General features: G+C 59.9%; 1 protein-coding gene across 2 annotated transcripts in view; it reads left to right on the top strand.

The window, feature by feature from the left end:
- Positions 1 to 20,927, top strand: part of BSN (bassoon presynaptic cytomatrix protein) — a 95,768-nt gene extending 74,841 nt beyond the window's left edge. For both annotated transcript variants that reach the window (XM_058726905.1, XM_058726906.1), the window contains 9 exons: positions 159 to 605; positions 1,006 to 7,656; positions 9,957 to 12,033; positions 12,323 to 13,116; positions 13,250 to 13,349; positions 13,871 to 14,002; positions 14,262 to 14,316; positions 14,669 to 14,761; positions 16,942 to 20,927. In XM_058726905.1, coding sequence (XP_058582888.1) covers positions 159 to 605; positions 1,006 to 7,656; positions 9,957 to 12,033; positions 12,323 to 13,116; positions 13,250 to 13,349; positions 13,871 to 14,002; positions 14,262 to 14,302 — 10,242 coding nt within the window. In that variant the 3' untranslated portion in view covers positions 14,303 to 14,316; positions 14,669 to 14,761; positions 16,942 to 20,927. The remainder of the gene's footprint in view (positions 1 to 158; positions 606 to 1,005; positions 7,657 to 9,956; positions 12,034 to 12,322; positions 13,117 to 13,249; positions 13,350 to 13,870; positions 14,003 to 14,261; positions 14,317 to 14,668; positions 14,762 to 16,941) is intronic.

Here is a 20,927-nt window from a genome sequence, read left to right as displayed (position 1 = left end):
AACAAATCTATTAGTCATTTTCTCCTTGTGCCTTTGGGATCATGCTTTAGAAAACTTTCTCCTGCTTACAGTTACAGAAATAGTCATAGAAATACTCTTTGAGTACTTCAGTGTCTTTGTGATTTTCATCAACCCCCTCCCCTCCCATTTCCTTACAGAAAACCGAGTGGCTCTGTCTGAACTGCCAAACTAAGCGGCTACTAGAGGGCAGCCTGGGAGAGCCGACGCCCCTGCCGCTGCCCACCTCACAGCAGCCCCCCTCGGGGGCCCCTCTCCGTGCAGCTGGAGCAGCCCCTCTGAAGCAAAAAGGGCCACAGGGGCTGGGCCAGCCATCGGGCCCCCTGCCTGCCAAGGCCAGTCCCCTGCCCACCAAGGCCAGCCCCCAGGCCAAGCCCCTCAAGGCTTCTGAACCTAGCAGGACCCTGAGCAGTGCCCAGGAAAAGAAGACAGGAATCCCAGCTAAAGCCGAGCCTGGGCCGAAACCACCTCCAGAGACTACCCTGCCCCCTGGGACTCCTAAAGCAAAGACGGGGACCCGGAGGACTGAACCTGCCACACCTGTCGTCAAGGCTGTTCCAGAAGCCCCCAAGGGTGGGGAGGCAGAGGTCAGTCCCATTCGCTTCCCAGGGACCTTAGCTCTCAGGTGGGATGGTCTAGAGGAGGGCTTGGTTCCTGGAGCAGGTCCCTTGGGGCCACAGAGGTGGTAAGGGATGCCTGGATGAGACCCTAGTGGGCCTGGAGCCTATGAGTTATAGGCTGGTCCTATGTCTGGCACTTGGTTGAATGCTTGGGTGGATTTTGCTACCATTAGATCTAATAAAGCTTCTCTTTGAGAATCTAGGGCTGCTTGGGGTTTTTAAGGCCAGAGAAATGGAAGGTGGTGGGCCCTCCCCTGGGAGGTGGAGGACCCCTTCCTCAGGGCCCTGGGATTGACAGAGAGGGATGGGCTTCTCCAGTGAGCTGTCTGCCATGGGGAGTCAGTGTCTGCTTCTCACCCTGCTGCAGGAGCTGGCAGGCAAGCCTTATTCTCAGGACCTGTCTCGGAGCCCACAGAGCCTCAGTGACACAGGCTATTCGTCCGACGGCATCTCCAGCTCCCAGAGCGAGATCACAGGCGTTGTACAGCAGGAGGTAGAGCAGCTGGACAGCGCAGGGGTGACAGGGCCTCGCCCGCCCAGCCCCTCCGAGCTCCACAAGGTGGGGAGCAGCCTGCGGCCTTCGCTGGAGGCCCAGGGCCCAGCCCCCAGGGGCGAGCAGAGCAAGCCACCCAGGAGCAGTGGTGAGGAGCAGAAACGGAGGCCCCACTCCTTGTCCATCATGCCTGAGGCCTATGACTCCGATGAGGAACTGGAGGATATCTTGGAGGAGGAGGAAGACTCTCTGGAGTGGGGGCGCCAGAGGGAGCAGCAGGACACAGCCGAGTCATCAGATGACTTTGGCAGCCAGTTGAGGCACGACTACGTGGAGGACAGCAGTGAGGGTGGCCTGTCCCCTCTCCCACCCCAGCCCCCAGCCCGGGCAGCAGAACTGACCGACGAGGAGTTCATGCGACGACAGATACTGGAGATGAGCGCCGAAGAAGACAACCTGGAAGAGGATGACGTTGCCTCCTCTGGGCATGGCCTGGCCAAACATGGCACACAGAAGGGTGGCCCCAGGCCCCGGCCTGAGCCCAGCCAAGACCCAGCGGTGCTGCCCAAGAGACGTCTGCCGCATAACGCCACCACAGGCTACGAGGAGCTGCTCTCTGAGGGAGGCCCAGCCGAGGCCAGCGATGGCACTGGGGCCCTACAGGGGGGGCTCCGCCGCTTCAAGACCATTGAGCTTAATAGCACGGGCAGCTATGGCCATGAGCTGGACCTGGGCCAAGGTCCCGACCCCAGCCTGGAGCGGGAGCCGGAGCTGGAAATGGAGAGCCTGACAGGCTCGCCAGAGGACCGCTCCCGTGGGGAGCACTCCTCCACACTGCCTGCCTCCACACCCAGCTACACTTCGGGCACCTCTCCCACCTCCCTGTCCTCCCTGGAGGAGGACAGCGATAGCAGCCCCAGCCGCCGGCAGCGACTAGAAGAAGCAAAGCAGCAGCGCAAGGCTCGGCACCGCTCACATGGGCCCCTGCTGCCCACCATCGAGGACTCCTCGGAGGAGGAGGAGCTGCGGGAGGAGGAGGAGCTGCTACGGGAGCAGGAGAAGATGCGGGAGGTGGAACAGCAGCGTATCCGCAGCACGGCCCGCAAGACACGGCGAGACAAGGAAGAACTGCGGGCCCAGCGGCGGCGCGAGCGCTCCAAGACCCCCCCGAGCAACCTGTCCCCCATCGAGGATGCCTCCCCAACTGAGGAGCTGAGGCAGGCAGCTGAGATGGAGGAGCTCCATCGCTCCTCCTGCTCCGAGTACTCGCCCTCCCCTTCCCTTGACTCAGAGGCTGAAGCCCTGGATGGCGGCCCCACCCGGCTCTACAAGTCAGGCAGTGAGTACAACCTGCCCACCTTCATGTCCCTCTACTCGCCAACTGAGACGCCCTCAGGCAGCTCCACCACTCCCAGCTCCAGCCGGCCCCTCAAGAGTGCAGAGGAGGCCTATGAGGAGATGATGCGCAAGGCCGAGCTGCTCCAGCGGCAACAGGGCCAGGTGGCAGGTGGCCCCTCTCAGCCCACTGGTACCCGGAGCCAGGGTGCCTTTGAGTACCAGGACACCCCGGACCAGGACTATGGCAGGGCTGCACAGCCTGCCCCTGAGGGCACACCGGCCAGCCTGGGGACAGCCGTGTATGAGGAGATCCTTCAGACATCACAGAGCATTGCCCGCATGCAGCAGGCCTCCTCCCGGGACTTGGCCTTTGCGGAGGACAAGAAAAAGGAGAAGCAGTTTCTGAATGCCGACAGTGCGTACATGGACCCAATGAAGCAAAATGGCGGCCCACTCACCCCTGGTACCAGTCCCACCCAGCTGGCTGCCCCTGTGTCCTTCTCCACCTCCACCTCCTCAGATAGCAGTGGTGGCCGAGTCATTCCTGATGTCCGTGTTACTCAGCATTTTGCAAAGGAGCCTCAGGACCCCCTCAAGCTTCACAGCTCTCCTGCCTCCCCCAGCTCTGCCTCCAAGGAGGTAGGCATATCCTTTTCCCAGGGCCCTGGCACCCCAGCCACCACAGCCGTGGCTCCTTGTCCAGCCAGCCTGTCACGAGGTTATATGACTCCAACCTCCCCAGCAGGCTCTGAGCGCAGCCCTTCACCGTCTGCTGTAGGCCACAGCTATGGACAGACCCCAGCCACTGCGAACTACGGGTCCCAAACTGAGGAGATACCCCAGGCCCTCAGTGGCGCTACTGCCAGTGGACGGGCTGCCAGAGACAAGCCCCTGAGTGTGAGTGATGGCGAGAGCGGCCCCCACAAGGCCTCCCGGGGGTATTCCTACTTCGCAGGCTCCAGCCCACCTCTCTCTCCATCTTCTCCTTCAGAGAGTCCCACATTCTCCCCTGGCAAGCTGGGCCCAAGGGCCACAGCCGAGTTCTCTACACAGACGCCAAGCCTGACCCCTGCCTCGGACATGCCTCGGAGCCCTGGTGCCCTGACCCCAACACCCATGGTGGCTCAGGGCACACAAACGCCACACCGGCCCAGCACACCTCGCCTGGTGTGGCAGCAGCCCTCTCAGGAGGCCCCTTTCATGGTCATCACTCTGGCATCAGATGCCTCCAGCCAGACCAGGATGGTACATGCCAGTGCCTCCACCTCCCCAGTGTGTTCGCCCACTGACACCCAGCCCACCACCCACAGCTATAGCCAGACAACACCTCCGAGTATGTCCCAGCTGCCCCCAGAGCCACCTGGGCCACCTGGCTTCCCGCGGGCACCCAGTGCTGGCGCGGATGGGCCCTTGGCAGTCTATGGCTGGGGCGCCCTCCCTGCTGAGAACATCTCCCTGTGCCGGATCTCCTCTGTCCCTGGAACGTCTAGGGTGGAGCCAGGCCCTAGGCCTCCAGGCAGTGCCGTGGTAGACCTTCGCACAGCTGTCAAGCCTACTCCTATCATCCTTACTGACCAGGGCATGGACCTGACCTCTCTTGCCGTGGAAGCGAGGAAGTATGGCCTTGCCCTGGATCCAATCCCAGGACGGCAGTCGACTGCTGTGCAGCCTTTGGTCATCAACCTCAATGCCCAGGAGCAGACCCATGCCTTCCTCAGCACCACCACCACCGTGAGCATCACCATGGCCTCATCTGTGCTCATGGCTCAGCAAAAGCAGCCTGTGGTCTATGGAGACCCCTTCCAGAGCCGGCTTGACTTTGGCCAGGGTGCGGGTAGCCCTGTGTGCCTGGCCCAGGTCAAGCAGGTAGAGCAGGCCGTCCAGACAGCCCCATACCGAGGCGGGCCCCGTGGAAGACCTAGGGAGGCCAAGTTTGCCAGGTATAACCTGCCCAACCAGGTAGCACCTCTGGCCAGAAGGGACGTTTTAATCACTCAGATGGGCAGTGCCCAGAGTGTTGGCCTCAAATCGGGCCCAGTGGCAGAGCCTGGTGCCGAACCCCACCGGGCTGCCCCTGCAGAGCTGCGGTCACACGCTGCTCCAGGTGCCAGGAAGCCACACACAGTGGTGGTACAGATGGGAGAGGGCACAGCAGGCACTGTGACCACACTGCTCCCAGAGGAACCTGCAGGTGCCCTGGACCTCACTGGGATGAGGCCTGAGAGCCAGATGGCATGCTGTGACATGGTCTACAAGTTCCCCTTTGGCAGTAGCTGCACAGGCACCTTCCACCCCACCCCCAGCGCTCCTGAGAAGAGTGTGTCAGACATTGCCCTACCTGGCCAGAGCAGTGGCCCCTTCTACAGTCCCCGGGACCCTGAGCCTCCTGAACCCCCCACCTACCGGGCACAGGGGGTAGTGGGGCCTGGGCCCCACGAGGAGCAGAGGCCCTACCCACAGGGCCTCCATGGCAGGCTATACTCCTCCATGTCTGACACCAATTTGGCAGAGGCTAGCCTCAACTACCATGCCCACAGGATTGGGCAGCTCTTCCAGGGCCCTGGACGAGACTCAGCTGTGGATCTCAGCTCGCTGAAGCATTCCTACAGCCTGGGCTTTGTGGATGGACGCTACCTTGGGCAGGGCTTGCAGTATGGCTCGTACACAGACCTGCGTCATCCCACAGACGTTTTGACTCACCCACTTCCCATGAGGCGCTACAGTTCAGTGTCAAACATCTACTCAGACCACAGGTATGGCCCACGGGGAGATGCAGCTGGCTTCCAGGAGGCCAGTCTGGCCCAGTACAGTGCCACCACTGCCCGTGAGATCAGCCGCATGTGTGCTGCCCTCAACTCCATGGACCAGTATGGAGGGCGGCATGGCAGTGGTGGTGGTGGCCCTGACCTCATGCAGTATCAGCCCCAGCCCGGGCCTGGGCTCAGCGCTCCCCAGGGTCTGGCTCCCCTCAGACCTGGCCTCCTTGGGAACCCCACCTTCCCAGAGGGCCACCCAAGTCCTGGGAACCTGGCCCAGTACAGGCCTACGGTAGGCCAGGGAACAGCAGTCAGACAGCTGCTGCCATCCACAGCCACTGTGCGTGCAGCCGACGGCATGATCTACTCGACTATCAACACTCCAATTGCTGCAACACTGCCCATAACCACCCAGCCCGCCTCAGTACTGCGGCCCATGGTGCGCCGTGGCATGTACAGGCCTTACGTGTCGGGTGGGGTCACAGCTGTGCCGCTCACCAGCCTGACACGCATGCCCGTGATTGCCCCCCGGATACCTCTTGGGCCCACAGGGCTGTACCGATATCCTGCACCAAGTAGATTCCCCGCTGCTTCCAGCATTCCACCTGCTGAGGGCCCTGTGTACCTGGGGAAACCTGCTGCTGCTAAGGCCCCAGGGGCTGGGGGCCCACCAAGGCCAGAGCTGCCAACAGGGGCAGTTCGGGAAGAGCCTCTTTCCACAGCCACCCCTGCTGCCGCCAAAGAGGCTGTAGCAGCCCCACCCCCAGCCCCAGCCCCTCTGGCCAGCCAGAAGCCACAGGTAGATGCTGCTCCCGGGGGCGGCAGCGGGGCCCTCAGCCGGCCAGGGCTGGAGAAGGAGGAAGCTGCGCAGGAGGAGCGACAGCGGAAACAGCAGGAGCAGCTGCTGCAGCTGGAGAGGGAGCGGGTGGAGTTGGAGAAGCTGCGGCAACTGCGGCTGCAGGAGGAGCTGGAGCGGGAGCGGGTGGAGCTGCAGCGGCACCGTGAGGAAGAGCAGCTCTTGGTGCAGCGGGAGCTGCAGGAGCTGCAGACCATTAAGCACCATGTGCTGCAGCAGCAACAGGAGGAACGGCAGGCCCAGTTTGCCCTGCAGAGGGAGCAGCTGGCACAGCAGCGTCTGCAGCTGGAGCAGATCCAGCAGCTGCAGCAGCAGCTGCAGCAGCAGCTAGAGGAACAGAAGCAGCGGCAGAAGACCCCCTTCCAAGCCGTGGCCTGCGAGGCACCTGGCCGAGGGCCTCCCCCAGCTGCCACGGAGCTGGCTCAGAATGGCCAGTACTGGCCACCCCTGACCCACACAGCCTTCATCGCCGTGGCAGGGCCGGAGGGGCCTGGGCAGCCTCGGGAGCCCGGGCTGCATCGGGGCCTCCCCAGCTCTGCCTCGGACATGTCACTGCAGACAGAGGAGCCGTGGGAGGCAGGCCGCAGCGGCCTCAAGAAGCGGCACTCTATGCCTCGCCTGCGGGACGCCTGCGAGCCAGAGTCGGGGCCCGAGCCCTGCGCGGTCAGGAGGATTGCAGACAGCAGCGTGCAGACAGACGAGGAGGATGGGGAGGGCCGCTACCTCCTGAGCCGGCGGCGCCGGGTGCGGCGGAGTGCGGACTGCAGCGTGCAGACTGATGACGAGGACAGTGCCGAGTGGGAGCAGCCGGTGCGCCGCCGCCGGTCCCGGCTTTCCCGCCACTCGGATTCCGGCTCCGACAGCAAGCATGATGCTGCTGCCTCATCGTCCCCTGCAACCGCTGCTGCGAGGGCCACGAGCAGCGTGGGCATCCAGACCATCAGTGACTGCTCTGTGCAGACGGAGCCTGACCAGCTGCCCAGAGTCTCTCCAGCCATCCACATCACAGCCGCTACCGACCCCAAGGTGGAGATCGTCAGGTACATCTCGGCGCCAGAGAAGACTGGACGCGGGGAGAGCCTGGCCTGCCAGACAGAGCCCGAGGGGCAGGCCCAGGGTGTGGTTGGGCCGCAGCTTGTAGGGCCAACTGCCATCAGCCCCTACCTGCCTGGCATCCAGATCGTCACCCCAGGGCCCCTCGGCAGATTCGAAAAAAAGAAGCCAGATCCCCTGGAGATTGGATACCAGGCCCAGCTGCCCCCGGAGTCCCTGTCACAGCTCGTGAGCCGCCAGCCTCCCAAGTCCCCCCAGGTCCTCTACTCACCGGTCTCACCCCTGTCCCCACACCGGCTCCTGGACACCTCCTTTGCTTCCAGTGAGAGGCTGAACAAGGCTCACGTGAGTCCCCAGAAGCACTTCACGGCTGACAGCGCTCTCCGCCAGCAGACGCTGCCTCGCCCCATGAAGACCCTGCAGCGGTCCTTGTCTGACCCTAAGCCCCTCAGCCCCACCGCCGAGGAGTCTACCAAAGAGAGGTTCTCCCTCTACCAGCACCAGGGGGGACTGGGTAGCCAGGTATGGGCACAGGGGCTGGTCCAGGGTGGGACAGGGGTCTCTGTCTAGCCTGGGGGCCCCACAGGGAGGGGTTTCTCCTGGGGTGGGGGTGGAGTCACGTCCAGCTCCAGAGGCCCAGAGGAAGGAGTTGAGGATGAGGACTGGATCTTCCTTGATGCACACCTGGTGGAGCCAGCAGCCTGGCAAGGACATCTGGGCAAATACAGACTCACACACTGGCCCCCACAGCCACCCATCCAGACACTGCTAGAAACTTCAGCCTCTCCTCAGCACTGCCTCTTCACAGCCCATATCTGGTCCAGTCCCTACCGTGTCCCCCCCCCCCCCCCCCAGTCTGGGCCTCTCCCATTCCAAACCTCTACTGTGGATGTGTCCTTAGAAAATCAGTAACATAGACCTGGCTGGGCTGCTCCCTACTCCCCATCTCTGGCCTGGCTTCCATGGCCCCACAGGAAGTCCAAGCCCCTTGGCCTAGCATTCAAGGTCCATCCCAATGGGCTGCAGCATCTCTCGGTCTCATCTTGTCCCCTGTCACTATCTGGCCCTCAGTAAATCTGCTCCCTGTCTGCTCCCCTAGGCAGGGAACCCTGGAACATCAATGTGCCCTTGCCTGTGGCTTTAGTTGCCAATGATATCCTGGGACTGGGTGAGGTGGCCTGCTGTGGGCTGCCATGCAGGGGAAGATAGGAGTTGCAGGGGCCTTCTGCCAAGGATTTTGAGTGCCAGGCTAAAGAGCACGGGCTTTTCTTGTAGGCCCTTGGAGCTTCTGGAGGTTTGGGGCAGGTGAGACAGGCAAGATGGGTATTTTAGAAAGCTTCCTGGGCAGAATGTGGGTAGATAGGCTGAAGGGAAAGACTGCACAGTGGCCCTGGGGAAAGGGGTAGGAACCAGGTATGTTTTCTGGGCGTGATGCAGAGAGGAGAGGGTGAGGCCTCAAGGTGGGGTGGTGGAGGTGATGAGCTTGGGTAATGGAGAGCCCTGGGGTGTGCAGTCCAGAGAGCGTGGGGGTGGGATCAGGAGTCTAGGCTGGCAGGGAGTGCAGGCCAGAGAGGCAGGCCGTCCTGGCTCCAGGCCAGGGTGGACACAGAAGTTCCATGGGCCGGCAGTGTGGTGCCATGCCGTGATGAGCCCTCAAGGTGTGCAGCCAAAATAACAAAAGATGAACAATAGAATGAGGAGTTGAAAAAGCGAAATGTATTGTTAAAGGCCCACCCATTGTTCTGAGGCTCTGGGACACACTATCATTTTCTTTGTGACAGATGGTGAGTGTGGGTGGGAGGTTTTTATGTAGTTTCTTGGCAAGGTAAAACGCAAGAAGCCCAATGTCCGGGCCTAGTGTATTTTGGGGATTTGGGTGGTCCATAAAAGCCCAGGGTCCCAGGGCACTCTGGGAAGGCTAGGAGCTAGAGACAAAGGACCCAAGGTAGACCTTCCATCACCATCCAGTGATGTGGACCTTCAGGTAATGTGAACGGCAGGTGAGGAGAACTACAGAGAGGGCAGGGTTAGGGAGTCTGGACCAGGAAGCAACACAGCCAGAGACAGGTTGGAGAGGCCCTGCAGGGTAGCTGGTAGTCTCAGAGAGTGGTGGGCTAACAGGGATGTGGAGGGAGCTGGGGGCCAGGCCAAGAGCACAGTCCAGAGAGTTTGGCAGAGGGTGGTGTAGGGCAGCTGGGAGAAGAGGGTGGACCAGGCGGCTGAGCTGCATGTCACTTAAAACAGCTGTAGGACGGGGCAGGAAAAGACCCAGAGCCTGCAGTAACTGACAGTCAGCCTGTGCCCCTTCTCATGATCCTCTGGGGATCTTGGTGGGCACCCAGGGACCACTCCATTCCTGTCCATGGCCCTCTATTGCCCTGGTCCCCACCAGCTTCTAGACCTGAAACCAGAGCCAGACTGTACTGTCCTCACCTCAGGACACTCAGTGGGAGAGAGAGGGTGGCAAGCCCACTGGACATGGGCGGGGTCCTCAGGGCCACTGTATGCTAGAAGTTCTCAGAGGCAGGCTAGTCCTAGAGACCAGCACAGAGGGGCATCTGCTCCACCCCTCCCCTGCTGCCTGGAGTGCTGGGAGAGAGAAGGCCTGTAAAACGGTCACAGGCCGGTGATGATGTCCACTGGGGGTGGGGGTGGGGGGCGGCGGGCGGGGAGGCAGTCCTCAAGACTGCCTGGTGAATCAGAGCACCAACTATATGGAGCCCAGCCTCTGCCCCAACCCAGGCCAGGGCTCTTCTACCTTTGCCCCACCAAGTCACCCACACCTTGGGTCTCAGTGCTGCCCGCCCTTCCCTCTGTCTCAGGTGTCGGCGCTGCCACCCAACGGCCTGGTCCGCAAGGTGAAGCGGACACTGCCCAGCCCCCCTCCAGAGGAGGCTCACCTGCCCCTGGCTGGCCAGGCCCCCCCACAGCTGTATGCAGCCAGCCTGCTGCAGCATGGGCTGGCGGGGCCCACCGCTGTCCCTGCCACCAAGGCCAGCCTGCTCCGGGAGCTGGACCGGGACCTGCGGCTGGTGGAGCATGAGTCCACCAAGCTGCGCAAGAAGCAAGCGGAGCTGGACGAGGAGGAGAAGGAGATCGACGCCAAGCTCAAGTACCTGGAGCTGGGTATCACACAGCGTAAAGAGTCTTTGGCCAAAGACCGGGGTGGCCGTGACTACCCGCCCTTGCGTGGTCTCGGTGAGCATCGTGACTACTTATCAGACAGCGAGCTCAACCAGCTGCGGCTCCAGGGCTGTGCCACTCCTGCCGGCCAGTATGCTGACTTCCCTGTCACTGCCGCTGCTCCTGCCACCCCCTCTGGCCCTACTGCCTTCCAACAGCCCCAGTTCCCACCTCCAGCCCCACAGTACACTGCAGGCAGTGGTGGGCCAACTCAGAACGGATTCCCAGCCCATCAACCACCCACCTACCCTGGCCCCGGCACATACCCAGCACCTGCCTTTCCTCCTGGCACCAGTTACCCAGCTGAGCCTAGCCTGCCAAGCCAGCAGGCTTTCCGTCCCACAGGCCACTATACAGCCCAAACACCCATGCCAACCACACAGAGCACTCTTTTCCCAGTCCCAGCTGACAGCCGTGCCCCCCACCAGAAGCCACGCCAGACGTCACTAGCCGACTTGGAACAGAAGGTGCCCACTAACTATGAGGTGATTGCCAGCCCAGTTGTGGCCATGTCTTCAGCCCCACCTGAAACCAGCTATAGTGGCCCAGCAGTAAGCAGCAGCTATGATCAAGGCAAGGCTGCTGAGCTGCCCCGGGCCGGGGACCGTAGTGGCGTGAGCCTGAGCTCAGCCTCCACCTACCCCTCTGACTCCCACTACACCAGCCTGGAGCAGAATGTCCCTCGGAACTATGTGATGATTGATGACATCAGTGAGCTGACCAAGGATAGTATCTCCACTACCCCTGATAGCCAGCGACTAGAGCCCCTGGGGCCAAGCAGCAGCGGGCGTCCAGGGAAAGAGCCGGGAGAACCCAGCATCCTTGAGGGGACTGCATTGCCCTGCTGCTACACCAGAGGGGAGGAGGAATCTGAAGAGGACTCTTATGACCCCCGTGGGAAGAGTGGCCATCACCGGAATCTGGAGAGCAATGGCCGACCAGCCAGTGCCCACTACTACAGTGACAGCGACTACAGACATGGAACTCGAGCAGAGAAGTATGGTCCAGGTCCCATGGGACCTAAGCATCCCTCCAAGAGCCTGGCACCAGCTGCTATCTCCTCCAAACGCAGCAAGCACCGGAAGCAGGGCATGGAGCAAAAGATCTCCAAATTCTCACCTATCGAAGAGGCCAAGGATGTGGAGTCTGACCTGGCCTCCTACCCCTCCCCTGCAGTCAGCAGCAGCCTAGCCTCTCGGGGCAGGAAGTTCCAGGACGAAATCACCTATGGGCTCAAGAAGAATGTGTATGAGCAGCAGAGGTACTATGGGGTGTCCAGCCGGGACCCAGTGGAGGAAGATGACCGCATGTATGGAGGGAGTGGCCGGTCCCGGGTGGCATCTGCATATAGTGGGGAGAAACTGTCCGGCCATGACTTCAGCAGCCGGGGCAGGGGATATGAACGGGAACGGGAAGCCATGGAGAGACTCCAAAAAGCGGGCCCCAAGCCCTCGTCCCTGAGCATGGCCCATGGCCGGTCCCGGCCCCCCATGCGGAGCCAGGCCTCTGAAGAGGAGAGCCCCGTCAGCCCCTTGGGGCGGCCCCGCCCTGCCGGCGGCACCCTCCCTCCTGGGGACACCTGCCCACAGTTCTGCTCCAGCCACTCCATGCCTGACGTCCAGGAGCACGTCAAGGATGGGCCTCGGGCCCACACATATAAGCGTGAGGAGGGCTACATCCTGGATGACTCCCACTGCGTAGTTTCCGACAGCGAAGGTAATGGCAGCCAGGGGTGATTTCTGCAGCCGCTCAGCACCCGGGGGGCCTGCCTGCCCATGGGGCCCTGGGCCCTGAGATGTCCCAGGGGGGCCTGGCTTGGTGCCTCATCCAGTGGGCTGCTCCACCTGCGCCCTGGCCCTGGTTGTGGGGGGGGACGGGCTGGGGGCCTAGTGTTAATTGCTTGTGGCTGTGGTGCCCACTCTCTGGTTTCCTTGCATGGCTTCAGCTGGGCCTCCCCCTGCGGCCAGCCCAGGGGTTGATGGTGTTCTGTTTTTGGTCTCTGAAGCGTATCACCTGGGCCAGGAGGAGACAGACTGGTTTGATAAGCCCCGGGATGCCCGCTCTGACCGGTTCAGGCACCACGGGGGCCATGCAGTCTCCTCCTCCTCCCAGAAGCGAGGCCCTGCCAGGCACAGCTACCACGACTACGATGAGCCCCCCGAGGAGGGCCTGTGGCCACATGATGAGGGTGGCCCGAGCCGCCACACCTCAGCCAAGGAACACCGGCACCACAGTGACCACGGGCGGCACTCAGGCCGCCACACTGGTGAGGAGCCGGGCCGGCGTGCTGCCAAACCACACACTCGGGACCTGGGTCGCCATGAGGCCCGGCCTCACCCTCAGCCCAGCCCTGCCCCGGCCATGCAGAAGAAGGGTCAGCCTGGGTACCCCAGCTCCGCTGAATATTCACAGCCATCCCGTGCTCCGTCAGCATACCATCATGCCTCTGACAGCAAGAAGGGCTCCCGGCAGGCCCACTCGGGGCCCACTGCACCACAGCCAAAGCCAGAACCCCAGCTGCAGTCACAAGGTCGGCAGGCAGCTCCTGGGCCACAGCAATCACAGCCGCCACCATCAAGGCAGACACCCTCGGCAACAGCATCACGCCAGCCACAGACGCAGCAGCAGCAGCAGCAGCAGCAGCAGCAGCTACAGCCCCCTCAGCAGGCCCCAGCGCAGGCTCGGCTGCAGCAACAGGGCCAGCCAGCTACCCGGGGCCCAGCCTCTGCTGCCAGCCAGCTAGCAGGGAAGGCTCAGCCAGGCCCCCCAACAGTCACAGGCTCCCAGCCAGCAGGACCGGTAAGTAGGGCTCCAGTGCATGGATCCTACCCAGGGTGTATACTGCGGCCGCAGCTTGGACGTGCCCTTGGTTCCAGGCTGGGCACGGGCAGAATCCACGGACAGTATCTGAGCTATGGGTTCTGTGTTGCAGCCACGGGCAGAGCAGGCAAATGGCTCTAAAGGGACAGCTAAAGCACCCCAACAGGGGAGGCCTCCTCAGGCCCAGCCACCACCAGGACCTGGACCTGCAGGTGAGCCTGTATTTTGGTGCCCTTGGCCACGGCCCAGAATTCCTGGTCTGCCCTCTCCCTACACCCATGGGCGTCCTGAGCTCCCCTGCACTGCCACCCGCACTGCTCCCTGCGAAGGTGCCCAGGGGGCTGCAGACCTTTGCAGTAGGAAACAAGCTTGGGGTTAGAATGAGCCAGTTGGGGTCACCAGCACTGGGGACTTTGGGCCCAGGCAGCTCTGGTCAGGGAACCTGAGTACAGGGCCAGGACCACAGCTTCTTACTGTCTCTTTCCTTCCCCTTCTCTCCTCCCATCTGTCTTTCCATCCTCCTCTTCTCCTTCCTTGCTTTCCTCAACTTCCCTTTTTCTGCCTCCTCCAACCCCTTTCCTTCATGTTCTCTCTCTCTCTCTCTCTCTCTCTCTCTCTTCATTTCTCTCTCCTCCCCCTCACTCTCCCACCTCACAACTGCCTGTATTCAGATTCCCTCAGGGCTGCTCTCCCACTCAAGCCTGTCTCCTGATGATGGTTTCTTTCCCCCTAGGCGTGAAGGCCGGAGCCAGGCCTGGAGGGACCCCAGGGGCTCCTGCCGGCCAGCCAGGGGCCGATGGTGAGAGTGTGCTCTCCAAAATCCTCCCTGGTGGGGCAGCAGAGCAGGCTGGCAAGCTGACAGAAGGTAGGCACTGCCTGCAGCCAGGTCCATGGTGGGCAGCAGCTCCAGGGCCCTACTCTGGCAGAGGTTACGTCTGGGAAATGATTCCAGGCTCGGTCAGCCAGACATAGGCCAGCCTGAACATCCACCTGCTGCTGCCCAGTGGCTCTCTGGGTGGTCCTTGCCCCTTGGGGTGGGCTTGGCTTCACTGTGCCAAATGGCCCCAGCTAAGAGGGAGTCTAGTCCAATTTCCTGATACCTCTCTTCTTTTTCTTTGTCACAGCTGTCTCTGCTTTTGGCAAAAAGTTCTCCTCATTCTGGTGACCATGCCCTGCAGGGTAAGTATGGGCTGCCTGTACCCACCTCCCTTTGCATGGGGGGTCCTGAGGAGTCCTCTAGGAGGAGTCTGGTCTTTAGCAGTGGTGATGTGGCCAGAGCTGTAGTATTCTCTCCTGTGAGTGTGGGAGGAGGAAGAGGAAAAGGAGGAACCCAACGCATAGAGGCCTTAATGTGGGGCCAACTCCATAGGGGTCCTGGGAAAGGGAAGCTAGGGCCAACACTCCCTTGTCCTTCTCCACCACCCCTACCACCCCTCCCAGGGCTCTCACAACTTTGAACTGGCTTTAGTTTGTAGGTAGGGCCCCCTGGGATACAGCTCCTCCTCAACCTTTCTCTGTAAATGCTCCACAGGCTCTTGAAGAGACGAAAGGAGATGATATCATTGCTGTGGAAAAATCTCTGGAGTCAGAGGCCTGGGCACAGCTCTGGACTCTGCGTATAACAGTGAGTGTCAGGTCCAGGGTAGGGCGGGGCAGAGGAAGGGGTGAAGGTCCAAGGCCTGGCTGACCAGACCCATGTAGCTCCTACAAATGTGAGCTGGGAGGAGGCTGGTGGACTTCCTTCAGCTGTGATGGGCCTCGCAGCTACCCGAGGGCCAGAGACCACCAAGCTAGCTGAGATGACTCAGGCAGTAACCTCAGGGAAGGACCCAGCAAAGCCAAAGGCAGTAACCTCAGGGAAGGACCCAGCAAAGCCAACCGTCTCCCACAACTTCGGGTCTGTGTTCTGGGCACTGATTCCAAAGCCCTTTCCCTGAGGCCTCGTGCTGGTGACTTTGCTCCAGACAGTCTGGTGAGGCCTGAGTCCCCAATGCTGCAGACCATAGTAGCCATGAGCATGAACTTAAAACACTGTTGGCTTTCACAGGCTGAGCTCATGACCTGCAAGATGGAAGAGCAAAATGAGAAGTGAGGCAGACAGGAAGAGGACAGAGAGGAGAGGGAGGTCACTGGACAGGCAGTCTCAGCCCTTAGCCAGGTCAGCCCAGGGAGAGAGTGGAAGGGCCTCTGCGCAGGGGCCATGGCTCTGCCTGGACTGCAGTGGCCAACACGGGATGAGAAGCCTTCTCCTGGAACCCTCTCTGGTCTCAGCCCAGCCTCTGTGGCAGAGGAGGAGGTAGTGCATCATCCAGGATGGCAGGGAGGGTAGCCTGGCTAGTGGTGCTGCTCGCACTGCTCTGTGCATGGCCAAGGGCCACCTTCTACCATTCCATAACCCTGGGGCCTTCTCCCTCCCCTTCCTTCGCCACCTCTCAGGTTAAGAGTTTAGAGGTTTGTGTGCTTCTTGTGGTGAGCAGACAGGTGTGTGGCAGGGCCAGAGAGTCAGCGAACAAATCACAAGGGAGCCCAGGCCAGGGCTGCTTGTAGGAAGGAGTTGGGTGTAGTGGCAGAAGAGCTGCCTGTCTCTGGAGGAACAGTGGGGGCCCTAGAAACGTCCGGTCTCTCATCCACTTACCCGTTTATTCCACAAATGTTTGTCAAGTCCTAGGCAGGTGCCAGGCCCTGTTCCAGGTGCGAGGGATACAGCAGGAGATAAAACCAGGTCCCTGCCCTCCAAAGTGGACAGTCCATTTAAGGGGGACAGAGAAAAAATAAGTTAAAAAAAAAAACCACTAAAGGTTAAAAAGGTAATTTCTGAAGGTGGTAAGTGTTATGAAGCCAGTGAAGCAGGGTTGTGGGGCAGGGGGTCTGCTCTAAAGAAAGCAGTCAGTGTGAGGTAAGGCTTGAGGCGGGACGATGTTGGGATGGGACAGGTGGGCCTTCAGGCCAGACAAACGGCCAGCAGAGCCAGAACTACAGCAAGGGGAGAGGCGGTCAGGGTGAAGTCTGAGGGGGTGAGAGCCAGCTCGGGTGGGCTTTGTAGGCCAAAGTAAAGAGCCTGGAATTTATTTCAATTACAGTAGCCACAGTGCAGCACCCCCAGCGTTCTTCCTGCCTTCACCCCACTACAGCGGGCTCCCTGCTGCTTTCCCGCCCAGCTGGATGTTTCCTTGGAGTTGCCCTGGAACAGATGTGAAATCAGAAATTGTGCTGAAGGGAAGGAAGGGCAGCCCATGGGCTGGGTTCACGGCAGAACCTACCTTGGGTTTAGGGCTAGGGCTGTGTCACTGAGGAGCGAAAGGAACCACGGGCGTGGTTCTATTCTGCGTCCTGCCACACAGCCTGGGTGGGCCAGTGACACCACTAACTTTGTAGTTAAAGGAATCTCCCTCAGGTTCTGGTATCTGGCTAATGATTGGGCCACACGGCCAGCACTTCTCTGAGTGCTCATCTCCTGGTGTCTTCTATGGCCATTTCAGAAGCGGGCTGGGAGAGGTGGGCCATTTTAAACAAAATCCCATCTCCCTCACGCTCAAGCAACTTATGTTATATTCAAGAAATGTCCCTTCCTGCCACCTGGATACTCCTTGCTTCCTGTCCTTGTCTTCGTGACCTCAAAATTGCCCAAGCACCCATCTCCCCAAGACTCAATGGGTAGGGACCCCCTGGGTGAGGAAAAGTTGGTCCATCAGCACATGGGCAGATCACCAAGAGGAGGGCAGGGATGGAAAGCAGCTGTCCACAGCTCTTGACAAAATCCTTCTTTCTTTCCTTCTTTCCCCCTTCCTCTTTTTCTCCTCTAAGCATCTGCAATCTGGCAAACCCTTGGCCCAAAGACTCACACCAGGTGGGACGTGGCAGGCAGGCCTCCGTTGAGAACGGGATGTTTTCTAACAGCAGCTGTCTGGGTGAAGCATCTGCTGGACACGTTGAGACCACTGGCCCCGGGGGACCCGTGATTGTCTTTCCAGAGACACTGCTCTCCTCAGGGCGCCACCTTCAAGGAATAGCCTTCGCTGGGAGGGAGGAGCCCTCTCCGGACACCCTGCCACCTCGGCAGTCCTGCTGCTCTTCCCACAGCCGCCTTTCTGCGGCCCGGCCAGCCAGGCTTCCTATGCGTTATACACAGAGTTTGGGCACAGGCTGCCTCTTTTTGACGGACGCTGCTCTCCCTCCACGATGCCAGAAGTTTTTCCACAGCCTTGGAGAGGGGCTTCGACTGAGGGCTGGGGGCCCCGGGCTCCGTTTCCTTCACATTCCAGCTGGCCCGGATCCCTCCGTGGCCACAGGGCCCTGCTCCCCTCACCCTGCCCTCTGGGTGACATCGGAGCAGACTTCCATGTGGCCAGCATGGGGTTGGGAGAACTTTACAAATATTAGGACCTAACACTGTCTCATCGCTGAAATAAGAGGCCATAGCACCGAAAAGCAGCGTGGGCACTGGCTGAGGCTTCTCCCAGCCCATGGGTGGCAGCATGCTAGCACGCCTGCCACCATCTCAAAGCCATCCGCCCCCCCCCGCCCCCCCCCCCCCCGAACTCCCCAGCCATTGTGAGCATCCCAGCGACACCGCCATCATCTTGAGCAGCCAGCTCCTTGTTCATACACCTGGGGATTTCTTTTGATTTCAAGAACAGCCTTAATCATTTCAGTTTGATTTACGTGTATACCTCATAAGCAGTTTTCTTTTGTTTCTCTTTCTCCCCCTTCTTTTTCTCTGCTCGCCTCCTTGCCTCTCCCTTCCACCACCACCTGTGACCGATGGTTTGGTTTCCTCTCTGCTCTGCCCCTGATCAGCACAGGGAGAATGTTGACTCAGAAGCAATAGGGGGCAGCAGGCCACCAAGAGCACAACCCCAGGGCGAGGTCTAGGAAGGCCCCTCAGCCCGCCTCTGTTTACTGTGCAATCCAGTCCTTCTTAAGCCATCACCAGTGGGCATGCTCAGAGCAGAGGGGCCAGGGCTTCTGCCGTGCGAGGGCAGGGCCCAGAGCCCTGTGCTGGGGAGTATGGCACCGTCCACCCACCTGGCGTACTGGGTGGCATTCCTCCCCAAGGCCCTTACCTTGGGGGCCTCCCTTCCTCTTGGGCACCCCCACCAGTCTCATCTCTAACGTTCTATGCAATGAAATATAAACCCTCAAAGACAACTGTTAATATTTAATAAATTCCATGTTATGTATAAGGAGTTAATTGCAAACATGCAATTGAGAAACTGGATAGATAAGCTCATATCAAACACCGCCCCCCCCCCACCCCCTGCTCCCACTGTGTGTGTGAAATTCTCAGTCTGTGGCATGTTTGACCTGTGGCAGGACTCGCTGCTGCCAGGTGAGTCACCGCCTGTCCTGCAGTGGAGCATGCACAGCTCGCAGCCTTTTTGCACGATTTCATCCATTTTAACTGCTCCACCCTCTTGCTTGGGAGTTCTTTTTGCCTCAGAACCTCTCCTTCAGGAGTGCTTCTAGCTGACTTCTGCACGAGCTAGTGAGGACCTGCTGGAATTGTTGCCTGAGCGTGCAGGCTGCGGGGCGGGCAGAGCAGGGCCTCGCACACCTTGCAGGTTTCTCGGACCAGGATAGCAGGTGAAAAGAAGCCTTTGGAGTAGACATGCTGCTGGAGCCCACACAGGAGTGTGTGGGTGAACATTCTGAAGGTTTGCTGTATGATTTCCATCTGTAAGTCACTCCCCCTCTTATCCCATCCCTGAGCCAGAGGCGTCTGGCCACCCCTTTCAGTGGGACATGGCTCAGGCACAGAGCTGGGCTGTGTCTTTGGCCAGAGACACAGAGGCAGGGTCTGGCTATGTCCTAGGGACCCCAGATCCTGACTGTACCTGCTCCGTGCCTCTTCTTTGTAGCTCGGGGGTGCTCCAAGGTCTGTGAGCCAAGAGATCTAGGCTGGGACAAGGGGATCAGCAAGTGCTCAGTAAGAGCTAGGTCTCTGGCACTTGTGGCAAGGACAGCTAACAATGTCATCTTGGACCAGAGCAGGTGTTCACATAGACACTGGCTTCACGCTGAGTTTCTTGGGAAGCTTTTCAATAGCAAAATTCACAGAAGGTTCTTTTGTGACCCTCTTTCCATCTGTCTCCAGGACCTAAGCTCCCTGCCCCCCTTCATCTCTAAAGCCCAAGTATCGCACTGCTTGTCAGCTTCCCTGTGACTGAGCCTCGAGGCCTGGCCTTCCTCCAGTTTGCTCTGGTTTGCACCATGCATTTCTCAGGGGTCCACATTTCCCATACTTTCCTATAAGGTCTACACAGCCCTTCAGAGGGGGATCCTGGCTTACCTCTGGCAGCTGTGGATGGGGCAGGAGGCTGTTGACCTCTGTTTTGGGCCTGTGACCCTGGTCCTCCTGGATTTGGGCTTCGCCCATTCCCCAGGACACCTGCCTCATCCCAGAGATCGGGCCTGGGCTGTAAGAGCCCCATCTGAGCAAGGGCTAAGGGAGGCCACTATCCATTACCTTTGACTACCCAGGGCCAAGTCCATGTGGGGATGTGCCTGTGGCTGGACATATGGGGGACCAAGGCAGTAATCCTTCCCACTAAAGGCCAGGGGGTGGGACCAGGAACAGGGAGCAAGCAGGGAGAGGACAGCAGGTCAGCCTCCATCAGGCCCAGTCTTAGGCTCTACAATGTTGACTTTTCAGCAAATTTCCTTTGTGACCAAGCCTTCTGAGTTTGAAATTTCTGACATCTGCCACTCCCCACTGTACCCCCAGGACACATCTGTATCCATCACCCCTTGTGAAGGTGGCTGGAGCAGGCCCCTCTGGGCCACAAGTGTCCCAGCCCTTGTGTAGATGCAGCTGTGACTCTGGAGGCACTGCAGCCAGAGACGGAGGGACCAGCATTTGGTACCTTGGCAGTGGGGGAGCATCAAGCCCATCTCCAAATGGGCAGAATTTCTGGGATGTGGTCTAGGCCTTCTCCATACCTGCCTCCCCAGTGTCATGAGCAAGGGCATTGTGTCTGCCCACTCCAGGGCCTAATGCACTCACTTCACAGCGACAGTCCCCTCCCACCCACCCACTTAGTCCTTGGGAAGAGAATGTGGTCTCAGGGCCCATGATGAGAGGGCAGCAGTGGCAGTAACTATGGCCTGTCTTGTGGAACCTGTGTGGAGTTTTCTAGGCAGATCCTTTGCCATGGCAGCATGGCCCTTCCCCTGCCCTCATGCCACCCTCCCCCCATCTGTAAATACTTGTCATCGTGGACTCCGACAGGGTCAGAGGGACAGGCCTGACCAACTGAAACTCCTCAGAGATATCATCTCTGTCTCCCTGGGTACCAGCAGCCCTGCTGCCATGTGCACTGGGGTGGCGCTGGAGAGCCATGGAAATCGTGAGATAACTGTGTGTGTATGCATGTGAACAAGCGTGTGAATGTGTATGTGTGTGTGTGTCTGCCCCACTCAGCCTCTGGGATCAAATCAGCTCCTGCTCTCCAAGCGCAGTGCCCTGGAGAGTGGTGGCTGCCCAAAGCCTTTTCTCTGCTAGCTTCCATGTCTTGTTTTTGCTTTCCCCTCACTCCTTCCCTCCCTCCCTTCTTGCCTCTCTCCCTTTCTTTCCTTCTCTCCTTGGAGGGGGGGAAGAGTGCTGTACAAAGTGAAACAAACAAGTTTACAGTTGTAAGTGCAATGACCCGAGTCCTCCACATGACCTTGTGAATTGTGTGCCGTCCTCCTGTGCTCTGTGAGAACTCGTGGTACTTCAGTGTCCCTCCCCCTGTATTGTGACAAGGTAATTCTGTGGTATCAGAATAAAAGGACTTGATATAAACAACCTA

This window comes from Neofelis nebulosa, chromosome 4 (assembly GCF_028018385.1).
Source record: "Neofelis nebulosa isolate mNeoNeb1 chromosome 4, mNeoNeb1.pri, whole genome shotgun sequence".
NCBI classification, from domain to species: domain Eukaryota; kingdom Metazoa; phylum Chordata; class Mammalia; order Carnivora; family Felidae; genus Neofelis; species Neofelis nebulosa.
The sequence above is the reverse complement of the archived record's forward strand: the minus strand, read 5'-3'. Positions and strand labels throughout refer to the sequence as shown.